The 14,807-nt window shown below is 41.7% G+C and overlaps 1 protein-coding gene across 1 annotated transcript in view; it reads right to left on the bottom strand.

Annotated features, from left to right (window-relative positions):
- The window catches only part of GLCCI1 (glucocorticoid induced 1), a 70,603-nt gene extending 56,564 nt beyond the window's left edge, over positions 1-14,039 (bottom strand). Inside the window, exons 1-3 of the mRNA XM_015811595.2 lie at positions 13,734-14,039; positions 5,746-5,921; positions 4,665-5,230 (exon numbers count right to left, since the gene is read on the bottom strand). Coding sequence (XP_015667081.2) covers positions 4,665-5,230; positions 5,746-5,921; positions 13,734-14,039 — 1,048 coding nt within the window. The remainder of the gene's footprint in view (positions 1-4,664; positions 5,231-5,745; positions 5,922-13,733) is intronic.
- Positions 14,040-14,807: the final 768 nt, after the last annotated feature.

The raw sequence follows: 14,807 nt of genomic DNA, 5'->3' as shown, positions 1-14,807 counted from the left end.
CAAAAAAAAAAAAAAAAAACCCACCACCCTGCCAACAATTCTTTTTATAGCTACCACCCTTCCTGCTAAGCATGTAAAAAATCATGTTTGTTTCAAGTTCAGGATTCAGACAGAAAAAAGTCACAAATGTAATTCCTAAACTCTTGTATTTTAATGAGGGAAAGAGTGTTTCATTTACTTAAATATCATCCATAATGAAACTTTTACAGTCTCTATGACAATTAAGGTTAAATTAAATCAACTAGGTTAATAGTCTAGTTGTTTGGATTTCTACTGTCTAGATTTCTGCAGCAACTGAGCAACAAACTAACCAACTATATTTTAATTTTACAAATTGCAGAAACCCAACCAGAATGTTTTTTGTATCTGTAATTTGTCTCTGTAGTCAGCATGTCAGGCACTGAAAACAAGTACTATGTCTATTTGCAAATAGGCTAATTAATATGGCAAAATACATCTTACTGATAATGCATACTTCTGTAAGCAACCATTCTATCACACCACTGATCTGTATGGATCTTAAATCTGTTCTCTGAAATATGAGCCTCAGAATCATTTAGATTCACACAACTGTGTTAAGAATGCAAAATTATTTATTAGTTGGCAATTATCTGTATCCCTTAGGTGTTAACAATGTATACATACAAAATTGTATGTTACTAACACAGCAGTATATATAAGAATACAATAATAGTTTCATTCAAATCTCAACATAAAGATTATTATTAGTATTTCTGCATAAGGTTTCAGTATTAAAAAATAAAAAGGTTTATTCTGTGAGGCTCACTACATGCTAAAAAACGTGAATCAAAGAACTTTAATAACCCTGAGACTTGGACAGGTTCACTGAATTAAGATAATCCATTCACAAAATTTGAATGTAGGTATTTAGGATTTAATATCCCAGCTTTAAAACTGATTGAACTGTCCATTTCACTGATATAGCTATTATTTCTTTAAAGTTGGAAAAAAAATTCAGGAAGCACTGTCATAAAAAATATAACTGGAGTAATATCAGTATTTGGGGAGGGATTAGAAACTTAAACCCTCCTTGGGATTATCAAACTAATATTAGAGTTCTTTGGATTTTGGCCAGAGTAGTTCAAGTTCAGGCATATCGTTAATTTTATTACATTTTAGATCGTTGTAGTAAACAGAAGTTCTCCCTATCCAAGCAACCAGTGACAAAGTAAACTCAGAATTCATAGCCTCATAAACATAAATTTAGAAACTATCTGATGTCTTCCTGCATTGTGGCATTTCAAGGCATTGGGCCACCAAACATATCAGAAAGAGTTCATTATGTCATATACTATGAAATCAAATATGAAACCAATTACAAATTTCATTTTTCACTATAAACTCATTATTTATGACTCAGATTAATTTCCTTTCACTTAAAGTATTAGATTGGCCAAAGGTTTGGGCTGGTGAAAAAAGCTTATGGGATGTGTTCTAGAGCTTAATGCAATCAATACAACCAGAAGTCAAAATTGCTCTTAAAATGTTGGCAATAGTTCATTAGAAGCTGGTTAAAAAATAATCTTTATAAATGACAAGTTACACATATTTAAAACTATACTGAAGTAAATATACATTTTAATCATCATCTCCTCTTGCCATTATAGATATTTGAAAAAGTATTTTATTTGGCATATGATAAGAACATGACAAAGGATGTAACATATTTATAAGACATTAATTCTATTTAAAATAAACTATTTTAGAAGTAGCTTGCATTTCTCACAATTTAAAGGCCATGACCTTTTATAGTATTTAGATAACCAATATATTAATGGAATGGCAGCCAATCCATGCTAGTCAGTTATGTTTATTCTTTGCAACTATTTACAACTGGGTTAACTCCTGCATATTTTTCATTTGTAATACTACCAAGGCATTTTATAAAATATATGCTGTATTGCATGTTTGAATAGAAATAGAGCAAGATATAGTTTAATATCATAAAAAATTCACAAACTGTAAGATACCAGATAGCATGTAGTGCCTCAAATACACAAGCACAAAATATAAAATGCAATGATGTGTAATTAAGCAGATGAAGCCGATAAACATGGAAGTTACAGTAATATTTTGCAAAATGTATACCTATAAATTTAATATGTAATTATTCTCTGGCTTGTAAGTTTTTAAACTCAGAATTAGTACTAATTTTGAAGCAAGAACTTGAGAGCATCCTAGAGATGAAAAATGAGGGTGGGAGAGACCGTTTTTTACAGAAAGCTGTTTTCATTCATGCAGGAATGATGTCAGCGTCTGCAGTGGCAGCTGCCTGACTTGTACAAGCTTCCAATCCACAGCACTCTGCAGCTTTCAGAATATCTGGCAATTTGTTGTTTACATTTTCTTATGAAAAATTTCACTGCAATAGCTGCATTGTAAAAAGATAGAAGAATCATACAACACAAAAGAAAAAGAATTTAAGTTCCATATTTTTCCTAAAAAAAACAGACCACAGATCACTTACACTTTTATATATATTAAACACCGATGATTACATCTCCATTTCTGGCAGTTAATATAAATACAAAGTAAGATACTCAGATGTTTAGTAGTTGAAGCATTATCTCCCAAACACAGCTAAGGTCCAAAGCAATTCTTAAGCCTCTGCAAATGCAGATTGCTATTTCAATTATACTACACAGGCCAAAGAGGTAACAGCTGAGGAAAGAACAAATCAAAAATGGCATGGGTTTTGTGTTCAAAGCCAACTGCATATCCCAAAAGCAATTTTGCAGAGTTAAAAAAAAAGTATTTTACTTTGTAGCTTACAGAATATAGCTATTGAATTGTGTAAAAAAAAAACATGCTTATCAAATTACAGGAATGGATGAGTAAAACTGATTAGTTAATGTACTTATCAACCAGTCAGAGCAAACTGGTTGAATCATTACTACACGCATTCAGGTAAGTGTGTCAGCTATTTCATATTGTTGGATGCTCACATTTATCCTCAAACTGTTGACTGCAACAAATGCCAAAGGCAGAGTTAAAACATGGTCACTAATTTCTGGCTTAAAGGACTGATTGAATATAACTTAATTTACTCTTTTAAAAATATTTTAGGAAAGGATTTAAGTCATATATAAAATAGTTTATTTTATCCTGAATAAATATTCTATGAAAAGAGGTTTTATATCATATTACTTTTTTAAAGTAAATAAATGCTCTTACTACTTTGTCTGTCTGAATTTGTCTTGTGCCCCAGTTTAATTTTTTTAAACTTGATAATATAAAGTTAAATTTTTATCAAGTCAGATAAAGATTAATTCCATAAATAATTTCCAAATACTTTTTCTAAATGGAGATTCAAATGCAAAGAACTATAACATACATTTTGGTATAATTTTTCAAATCAGAGGAGTGAATAACTTATGAAATTCATCTATCTTAAGAATTAATGGGAAGGATTTAAGCAAAGAATCAGCTTGCTGCTTATATTACCAAGAGGCTTATTTAATTTGTTATTAAAATTAAACACAGACCCAGCATTATTACAGATACAAAACTATTGAAGATGAAGTATATAATTATAATAAGTAGTGTATTAATTTGATTCATCTAAATATGGAAAGAAAAAGGGACAGTTGGACAGTTAAAATAATCAGTCACATTAGAAGACTTAAATAATGTGTTTTGATTTATATCTGCAATATATTGAGGAACTTAGTTTACAAATTTACATAGCATATTTAAAATGAATAAACAAGGAAACACATATTCTAAGGTTATAAACCTCACTAACATTTACGTTTAATCTGCAAAGGGATTATTGCATTTATACTTTTATAAGACTTTTTGTACAAACTGCAGGCATTCACATAACCTACAGGTTTTAGAAATGCTGTAAACAATTGTCCTGCCATCACATCCTATGGCTGATAATATAAAGAATTTGCATTTCTATTAGCAGTATTTTATTTTAATCTAGTTTTCATATTTCTTATTTCTGTAAGTAGAAACATATATGGATTTCTAAAGCACATTGTTAGGAATGTAAATTATGTAGAAATATAGTTAATATTAGCACTTGGCTTCCCTTTAAGTCCCTTAAATTCAAGTTGCATTTTAGTCACTGAAACAGATGAGAATCTGCATAAAAAGCATGAATTCAGCATTAAAGCTCTCAATCGTAAAAAACTTGATAAAAAAAATGTTAAAAGAGCAAACCACTAACAATTTTCAGCACTCACATCAATGTATAATGCATTTCAAATTGTGTTATTCCAAATTAAGCTCCAAGATTCTACACTTCCAAGCCCTCATTTTACCCATCTATCTGAATTGGAAAAAAACAATGCTTTTGTTACCTTTTAGTTGCCCGATTCTAGAGAAATAAAGTGATATGGGACCAAGTAATCAACGTATATAAAGGGGCAAATCTTTTTCGGTTTCAGCTGAGGAAAAGCTTTTGTTTATAAATCTGCTATTTCTCTTTTGAGCTGCCCAATTGAAGCTTCTCTGACATAGCAGAACTTACAAAGAAATCACTTAGCAATGTTGGAGGGCGGACGTTTGTAAGTATGGTAAATTTAAGTCTATTATTTTCCTTAAACTAATCGTGTTAGGTCTTTGGGAGGGGGACAGTACGACAAGGGAGACTTTTATGGGTGGGTTACAGCTCTAGCCCGTTTCTGCTTTACCTCTATATATGGGCGAACTGGGGCTCCTTCTCTCAGGTGAGCTGCTCCTCCGCCTGCCGCCGTTGGTGGTGGTGGTAGCGGTGCCGCTGCTGTCAGGCGAGCGCTTCTGCCTTACCTTCACCCTGCTCGGTTCTACCGCCCCGCCTGCTCCCGGCGGGGCAACGACGACGGCGGTAGCAGGAGCAGCCGCCAGAGCCAACGGCGAAGTAGAGTTTGGTGGAGGCGGACTGCCGCCATTCCCGCCTCCTCCCCCTGCGCCGCGCGGCCCTCCAGGGCCGGTATTGCTCCCCACGGAGGCTGAGGAGGTCGGCAAGCGAGTGGGGCTGTGCTGATTGCCCCTCAGGAGCTGAAAAGGGACGGTGGCGCGGATCGGCTGGAGCAGCCGGCTAGTCCCAGCGCTGCCACTGGGGGCGCCTCCAACGCCGTTTCCTCCGCCACCAGACCCATTACTACCAACCGAAACCCCGGCGTTACCGCTGGTTGGGGACCCGGCGGCGCCACGGCGCATCCTCTGCGGGGGCTGGTGGTGAGGAGGGGTCTGCGAGGAGGAGCTGGACATGGCGGCGCTCCGAAGGCGAAATAAACAAGGAAGGCTTATCTCTGGCTGTCTCACGCGCGAACACGCCCTCTGGAAGAGGGGACAGGACGAGGCCGAGAGAAGCAGACTCCAGAGCGTTCAGCGGCGCGTTTATCGCCGAGATGTGGCCATGACTGCCCGCCTCGGCAGCTTAACACCTCGCGGCTTACATCGTCCATGGACGAGGCGGCGACTACTACAGATGAGGAGGAGGAGAGGAGGAGGAGCAGCGGCGAAGTGGGCGGGGAGCATAAGACTCGGTCTCCTGCCTGACTAGGAACTCTAGATCACCACCGCACCTGCAACCCACCACCTAACCCCCTAACCCCCAACTCCACCGTCCTCTTCCTAAATACCCACTGCAGGCTCCACTACCCTGCCTGTGGCGGGCAAGAGGCGCCCAGCCATGCGCCCATTGGGCACCCGGCCGCCGTTAATTCGTGTCTGATTGGTCAGAATCTCCGAAAGGCAGCATATCTAACCAACCATTGCCTTCCACTTTACCTGTAGGTGGAGAAGGAAGAGGGCGAGAGGGAGAGGGTGGTGGCTGAAAGCCGCTTTGTGTAGGGACGGGTAGGAGATAGGGCAGTTTTAGTAAAGTTAATATTATAGGGAGTACATGATGAAGGGCTGTCTTTGATAATTATTACTATTTGCTTCCAGGACTGCTTCTTAATGTACTGTAATGTACAGGGAGCTGGAAATTATAAACAAATACTAGCGTCCTAAAGTGCTCACCCTACTTAAGAATTAAACCTTCAGATCGTTGGAGCAATAGCAGTCTGAAGTTTCTTAATTCTAAGAAAATACTGATATTTTTAAAAAATCAGAGCAGTGCCTACACTTAAAAGTGAAAATCCTTCCAGAGAAGACCATCGTTTTTTTTAAATAAATCATGTTTCTTTTAGCCATTCAGAACTCTTGTCTAAACTCTTTATTTTGAAAGTATCATAAGTGAAAATCAGGCACCTTAATATTTCACATTAATTTAGTTTTTTGGGAGCTATTTGGCACTAGAGTAGCAGATACAAATATATATTTATATTTAATATAAACGAATATAAAATAACAGATCAGTTGGGTCTGAAGTTGGAATGTAGCACCCATCTCCGTGGCAGACACCATTGCTAACACACCTACTATATAGTACTAGGTTTTGTTGTTCTAATATTAGTTCACATTTCTTCTAACAGCCTTTTGATATTCTTTGTTAAGCTCCTTCCCTAGATATTTATCTTTCTTGGCTGTGGCTTCTTTTCACTTGGCAATTTCCATTTATTTTTTCTGACATGCAGTTTGCTTCTGGATAGTACGGTCCTTGCTATGTACTTCATAACTATGAAAGTAATAAGGGGAGTAATAAACATGATTTTCAGAGTGAAATGTTGAATTTCAATCTACTTAAAAAATGCTTAAGATGCCAATGGTTGATTTATTTCATATTTCACTATTGAGCTTTTCCATATTCGTACTTTCTACTGTACATTCTGTGTTCTTACTGTAATTCTTTCTGTCTTTACAAACTTAGATATCTTTTCCTGCATGTCAAGATGGCAATGACTCTAGCTCTTAGTAAAGTTGAGCACCATCCAACTTGAGAGGGTCATTATCTAGTACTATATTATCAATCATACGAAGAACGGCTGCAGGAATTGGGTTTGGCTTGTCTAAAGAAAAGTAGAAATACGATAGACATGATAGCAGTATTCCAGTATTTGAGGGGCTGCCACCAAGAAGAGGGGGTCACGTTAATCACCAAAGCACCAGAGGGCAGGTCAAGAAACAATGGTTAGAAACTGATCAAAAAGAGAAGCAACCTGGAATTAAAAAGAAACTTCTTGACATTGAGGACAATTAACCAGTGGAACAGCTTGCCTCCAGAAATCGTGGGCACTCCATCACTGGAGATTTTTAAGAAGAGGCTGGACAGTCACTTGTCTGAGATGGTACTATAGGTCCTCCTGCTTGAGCAGGGGACTGGACTAGAAAACCGCCAAGTTCCCTTCCAGCTCTATTCTATTCTTATTCCTATCATTTTGTACTGTCTATTCATGTGGTTATCTTAAAAAAATACAAGAATGGTTTGTCATTACATTCTCCCCCACAGTATGAAATTATTATGTCTTTCTATTATCACTAAAGTAATCTTCCACCTCCCAACTTTTTCCTATATATATTTCCTATATGATGTACTATCCAGTCACTAGAAATTAGGTAAGTAGGTAAGTAGATAGATATAGATAGATAGATAGATAGATAGATTGATTGATAGATAGATAGATAGATAGATAGATAGATAGATAGATAGATAGATAGATAGATAGATAGATAGATAGATAGATAGATAGATAGATGATAGATAGATAGATAGATAGATAGAGGGGGGAATTATTTTAAATACATCCTAAGGACAAAATATGTCTATCTTCTTAAAGTAAAGCAAGTGACTTGGAAGCATATTAGAGTCAAGGTCAACATATTTGGATACACTGGGTGAAGAGGGAGATTGAAAATATCTGGAAATTGCTGATCTTCCTGTCTAACTAGAATGTGACAATAGGATGGCTAAATAATCTAATATCAGAGTTAAGTACCATACATGTTACTTGTATAGACATTATATAGGAATACATCTTATGGAACATGGTAATAATGTCTCTCATCTGATTTTCTATCCGATTGAAAGGGCAACTCACCCTCTTGTAGCACATAAATTCTCCCCAGAAATGAAAATGTAGAAGGAAAAATGGTCACTTCCCCATTCTTCCCTGAGTCCGCAAGGAGAAGGGCGGGATATAAATTTAATAAAATAAATAAATAAATAAATAAATAAAATAAATAAATATTAATATTATTGCAGGGAGATTAACTAGTTAAATTCCATCAAGCACAATTTAACTCAAAGTAAATTTACATAGAATACTGTAGAATTAAGTGTTAACATTCTCTTAACATTTGTTCCATTCGGTCTTCATAGATAGAATGATAGAATTCATAAGAACCTCCATATGATTTGTGCTAGTTTAAAAAAGCTTAAATATTAGTGAAACAGAATGTTCAAAATGGAATGGCTTTGCGTATCCATAGATGCTAGGGCTGTGGTGGCGAACCTATGGCACACATGCCACAGGTGGCACACAGAGCCCTTTCTGTGGGCACACATGCCATCGTCCCAGAGGGATGCAGGGTGGGGCTGTTCCCCTCCCCCTCTCCATGCGCGCCTGACTAGTGGTAGCTGAAGAGGGCAGGTAAACCAAATCCAGCAGCGCTCTCGGTCTCTCTCTCTCTGCACCAGGAGTCTGGAAACAGCTGTGAGAGCTGGGCGGGGAGAAGGAGCAGGTTTTGGTGGGAGAGCAGGTATAAAAGGAGCAGGTTTTGGTGGGAGAAGAGAGAGAGCACATAGCCTTTGGAAGCGACAGTGCCGTTGGGACAGTCAGTGAGTAGTGAGTGTGAGTTTGGAAAAAGGGCGAGCGAGCTAGCGAAGCAACGTGAGTTTGGACTTTGGAGAAAGGACAAGCAGGACAAGCGAGGAAAGTAGTATGCACACATTTGGACTTTGGAAAGGTGACCAGGGCGAGCGAGAAAAGTAGTACGGACGTGTTTGGACTTTGGGAAGGCGAGCAAGGGAAGCAGCGGCAGTTTGGATTTTGGGAAGGCGACTAGGACGAGTGAGGGAAGCAGTGGCAGTTTGGACTTTAAAAAAGAGAAATGGTGAGAGAAGTGTGAATGAGTGAAGCAGAAAGCGCTTGGAGAAAATGTGAGAGAAGGGTGAATGAGCGAAGCAGAAAGGGTTTGGAGAAAGGAGATCCGCAAGTGGCCCTTCACACACACGTGGACTCCGGGGGAGGGAATGCCATGAGTGGCATGAGAGTCCACGTTACTTGCGCAACACTGCCTAGACCCCAGCCTGGTTTTAGCAGGCAGCGGCACATTCTCTTCACTGCATGGAGCAGCTGGGCCAGGCAAGGCGAACTGGTGACATACCGAACCTGCCTGGGCATGCGCAGGTGGCAGCGAGCGCATGTGCCTGGTGTCCTGGGTGATTGTTTTGCCATGCAGGCTGACCGCATTCTGAGTGCTTTCCTTTTGCCCAGGATGCCAGGTGCATGCACTCGCTGCCGCCTCTGCACACGCCCAGGCAGGTTCGGCATGTCGCCAGTTCGCCTCACCCGCCCCAGCCACTCCATGTGGTGAGGAGAACATGCTGCTGCCTGCTGGGGTCTGGGCGGTGTAGCACAGGTAACATGGACTCTCATGCTGCTCGTGGTATCCCCTCTCCTGGAGTCCACTGGTGTGTGAAGTGGGTGAGACCCATTTGCTGATTTCCTTCAGGGGATGCCTGGCAGCCTGTCCCCCTCCCCTTGTCCCTTCCTGGGCACAGAGGGAGGGAAGGAGGGAGGGCGGGAGGAAGGGAGAGAGGGACAATGGGAGGGAGGGAGGAAGGAAGGGACAAAGGGAAGGAGAGAAGGAAGGAAGGGACAATGAGAGGGAAGGAAGGAAGGAAGGAAGGAAGGAAGGAAGGAACGGACAACGGGAGGGAGGGTGGGAAGGAAGGGACAGGGAGGAAAGGAAGGAAGGGACAAAGAGGGAAGAAAGGAAAGGAAGGAATGGACTGGGAGGGAGGGAAGGAAGGAAGAAAGGGAGAATGAGAGGGAAGGAAAGAAAGGAAAGAAGGAAGGAAGGGACAATGAGAGGAAGGGAAGGAAGGAAAGGAAAGAAGAAAAGAAGGAAGAAAGAAAGGGACAATGGGAGGGAGGAAGGTGCCCACTGCAGTCCCACACCCTCCACCAGAGACCCATGGATCCCCCCACAGCCCTGCCCGCACCCCCCAGAAGCGCCCCACAACCTGAGTGACATTGAGCTAGCCATGCCCCCCTGGCCATTGACTTCGCTTGTCAAAAAGTTGCAAAAGGTGATCACATGACCCTGGGACACTGACCATCATAAGTATGAATCAGTTGCCAAGCATCCGAATGTAAATCACATGACCCTGGGGATGCTGCAACAGTCATAAGTGTAAAAAATGATCATATGTCACTTTTTTTCAGTGCTGTTGTAACTTCGAACAGTCACTAAGTGAATTGTTGTAAGTTGAGGACTACCTGTACTTTATCAAGTTTTTTTGGGGTCAACTTTTTGACACCTTGCTAGATGACTGGTGGTACTCGAATACTGCAGCCATGCCCACCCAGTGGGTTACACCCACCCAGTGGCCATGCCCACCTGGCACCCGACAATAAATAAGTGGGATATGGGTTGCAGTTTGGGCACTCGGTCTCTAAAAGGTTCGCCATCACTGTGCTAGGGCAAATTATAAGAGAGATCTCATTTGGCAGTGAAGCCATCTATGTAATGATAAGGAATTCTCATATGCATACAGGAGACTTAATATATCCTGAAAAAGGATAGAGATGTTCAAAACATTTAGGAGGATTTTCTTCACAACTGTAAGTACCTCAAAAATAAGAATTATTTGTTTTTTATATTACGTCCACTCTTTCATATTCAAAATGTAAAACAAAGCTTTTCAACTGATCCCATCTCTTTAAGATGTTGATAAAGTGAATAGTCATTAGAAAAACTAAGCTATAATGAATTGTGGTATGATACTTGTTTAAGTGTACCCCAAAATTGTATAAGAGATGATTAATTTGTAAGCACTAAATATTGTAGATTTGCATTTTGTTTAACTCTATACTTAAAAGAATAAAAGTGTGTTTAGCTGAAATCTGAAAGCAAAAATGTAGATAAATGCTCGCTTTAAGGATAAATACAGGGGTTATTGCAGAGATCAACATTTTTGCAGAAACCACATTAGTGTTATTCCAGTGTGCTGTTGAAGGCAAGATTGCTAGCACATATTTGTCCACAATTGTTGCATCAGCTCTCTATTTCCACACTTTCTTTTACATTATAATAAACAATGTCCCTGCAACAAAAATCTATGATAGAAACTCAGCAGGCCATCGTAGTGGAAATTTACTAAGATATTATCAGATTTTTCTGTTTTCCAGGGCAGTTAATTTTCACTAAATTTAATCATTGCTATTAGCATCTGAGAACATGGTTTCTTGACTGAATTGAAACTGGCTGCATTCCTATTAATTTTCTATGTCATAAACTATGTTTTATAAATCACAATGGCTGGTTTACAAAATTCAACAGCTGGGTTCACAAATGAAGTTAAACTATAAACCATATTAAAGCACCATATCTAGTCTATATACACACTAATAGCAGCAATGATATCAGATGGTAAGCCATAGCCTTCTGCCACAGATTCCCTCCCATAGACCGGTACGCTCCCACAGAGCGGGCCTCCTCAGGGTGCCGTCGGCCAAGCAATGTAGGCTGGCGACCCCCAGGGGGAGGGCCTTCTCTGTGGGTGCCCCCACCCTCTGGAATGAACTACCCCCCGAGATCCGGATGATTCCGGATCTCCTTACTTTCCGCCGCGCCCTCANTTTTAAAAGTATTTTAATCGGAAACACAGCTGGTAATATTTGGTTTTAATTCGGCTTTTATCGGGGTTTATTTTTTTTGTATTTTTGTATTTTTGTATTTTGTATTTTTTGTATTTTGTGTATATTATTTGTTTTTAATATGCTGTGAACCGCCCTGAGTCCTATGGGAGAAGGGCGGTATACAAATTAAAATAATAAATAAATAATAAATAAATTTAAACCACAATGGGTAGTTTACACAAACCACAACAGCTCACTTTACGCAATATTCTTAGTCCAAATGAAAGAAACCTCATTATGACTTAGCATGACTGAGAATTACAAGGCGTGGTATCAGACTAATTTTTTATTTTATTTTTTAAAACTACTGTTCTTAACAGTTAAAAGCTGATCATTAAAACTCCCCTTATCACAAAAATATAATGAAAAGGGATGGGATTAAACCTGCACAACTGGCCTGGGCAATTAAAAACAGTTTGGCTGAAAGCCACTGTTACATTAAGGCTGTGTACCATATACAGGACTGTGCATTTAATGTATTTCCATTACATCCATGGCCCCCACATTTTGGAACATCTTTCCACATTAGGTGAGATCCACCCCTCTCTCCTGGCCTCCAGGAAAAGCCTTAAAAGGTGAAGTTGTTGGCTGAAGGTGGCTAGTGTAGTAACACAAAAGCCGCCACCACCTCCCTGTTCTAAACCCGTGTTTTTTCAGCCTGTTTTAATATTTTATAATTTTAATCTGTTTTTATATTTATAATTATTTTTACATCTGTTAAATCCTTGGATTCAATGACTAGTACAACAGGCATTGTGTGAACCAAATGTCTTCTTTAATGGCATTTAGAGTCATACAGGGAAAACGGAGACTCACAGGCCTCCTGCTTCTTCCTCTGCTTCAACCAACAACGAACGAACAAGAACGGTCCGGGTAAAGTTGCTACTGCTCGCGCGCGCTTCCTTGCGCATGCGCGCAGGCTGTCGCCAGTTTGTCTGGCCCCCGGGCAGCTTCTGCAGCCCGTTGCCATGGCAACTGCCCGGGCTTGCTTGCTGCAAGTCCCGGGACACAACACCCCTTCACCCCCGGATTAAACTCATCGGGCACATGTGCTCACATGTATCATGCCTGCGACCTCTGATTGGGCGTGAGGCCTAAAAGACCTATAACTGTGCTAGGGTAGCTCAGGTGATACAAACGATACCGTGCTATCACCCAGCTACCAGGTATACTAACAGGTTGACAACAACCTTACAAAATCTTCCAAATATCTTGGGGACCTCTTTTCTCTTTGTGATCTCCTCAGCTCCGGGGAACATTCTCGATTGCCATGAGCCTCATGTGCGGTGGGAACAACACCTCTTCTATTCCTTGGTGGTCCCAGTGACTTAACTACAGGGGCCTGGCCTGCTAGCTTGTCCATCGGGCTACACAGCCCAGGGCTTCCTTTTCTGCCACAAGGTGGCTCACCCTCTACGACCGTTCTACCCAGTCTGTCAGGGCCCCGTTCCCCACTCCTGAATGCTGTGGAATTTTCCAGGTCCACAATGGACCGATCTTGGAAGTCTAATGTTTCGCTGCCACCTACCAAGGCCGAGCTGTATCCTGTCTCCTCGGTGCCCCAAGGACCAACCACCCCATATTGTGCGTTAGCTGAAAAAGGGTCATGAACATCCCTTCCAGCTTCTGTCCCAACTGCAGACTTCCACCTGGACCTACTGACCAAACCTCCTTGGGCATACGCCCGTTCCCTTGTATTAGGTGAGTTCGGAGGACTCTCCCAGAAAATCTCACTATCTGGAGTGTGTGTTGCAGGGTGTTCTGGGTTATTCTCCCATGAATTTCCGTTGGGCACACTTGCGGAACCTTGGGACAAACCCTCCCCTGTTCCCTCCAGGTCCCCCTCCTCCCCACAGAAGACCCAGGCGAAGGAGGAGAAGAGTCCAGTCTTTGGCAAAGCTGATCGATGTGTCGTCTCAGGACACGGCCGCCCTCTACGGAGACCTCATATGACAACGGTCCAGTCACCTTGCATACAACAGCAGGAACCCAAGGGTGGCCAGGGCCATAGTTCCGGGACCACACCGGCATGCCCATGGTCAAACACCGTGGGGCCCTAGTTGGAGACTCCAAAGGAACCAACCGATCAGGATGCAACCTGTCCAATTTAGTGGTCAGTCGACGACCCCAGCGTAGTTCAGCCGGACTTTTCCCAGTCGCTACAGAAGGTGTAGTGCGATGAGCAAGAAGGAAATCAGCCAACCGATGATGCCAATCCCCATAAGTCAGCTTCTTCAGGGCGTCCTTGGTGACGTGCACCATCCGTTCCGCCATACCGTTGGTGGAAGGGTGGAAAGGTGCCGATGTCGCATGCCGGATCATGTTTGCTTGAAGGAAAGCCTGGAACTCAGCCGACGTGAACTGCGGGCCGTTGTCTGAAACTAAGACATCTGGCAAGCCGTGAGCTGCAAAAATGCCCCTCAACTCCTGGATGGTTCTGCCAGTAGTGGTGGACAATACAGGTATGACCTCCAGCCATTTAGAATGGCTGTCCACAAGCACCAAGAAGAATTGCCCCTGAAATAGTCCAGCGTAGTCTACGTGTACACGTGACCTCGGCCTAAGCGTCTCTTCCCACTTGTGCACAGGTGCCTGGGGCATCTCTGGCCTCGAGCGCTGGCACAAGTGACACCCATGTACATGTGCCTCTATGTCCCTATCTAACCCTGGCCACCATAAGTGACTACGGGCAAGAGCCTTCATCCAGACAATGCCAGGATGACCTTCATGAAGGGAGATCAGGACCCTAGACCTTAACGAGGTAGGAATGACTACGCGGCTGCCCCACAATAGGCAACTCTTAAAGGTGGATAGCTCGTACCTCTTGTACCAATAACTTTGAAACTCAGTACCAGGGCACCTATCAGGCCACCCAGATAGTACCCAAGACAGTACACGTGTAAGCGTGGAGTCAGAGGCAGTTTCAGCAGCTACATCCCGGGCATTCAGGGGAGATTCCGGCAACTCCTGAATGGAAAGGATGTTAATGGCAGGAGCAGGGTCAGCCTCCACATCAGGCAGGGGTAGCCTACTTAGGCCATC

This window comes from Protobothrops mucrosquamatus, unplaced genomic scaffold (genome assembly GCF_001527695.2).
Source record: "Protobothrops mucrosquamatus isolate PMUCROS unplaced genomic scaffold, P.Mucros_1.0 scaffold45, whole genome shotgun sequence".
Taxonomy (NCBI): domain Eukaryota; kingdom Metazoa; phylum Chordata; class Lepidosauria; order Squamata; family Viperidae; genus Protobothrops; species Protobothrops mucrosquamatus.
Note: the sequence above shows the minus strand (reverse complement) of the source record. Positions and strands in the feature narration are given on the sequence as shown.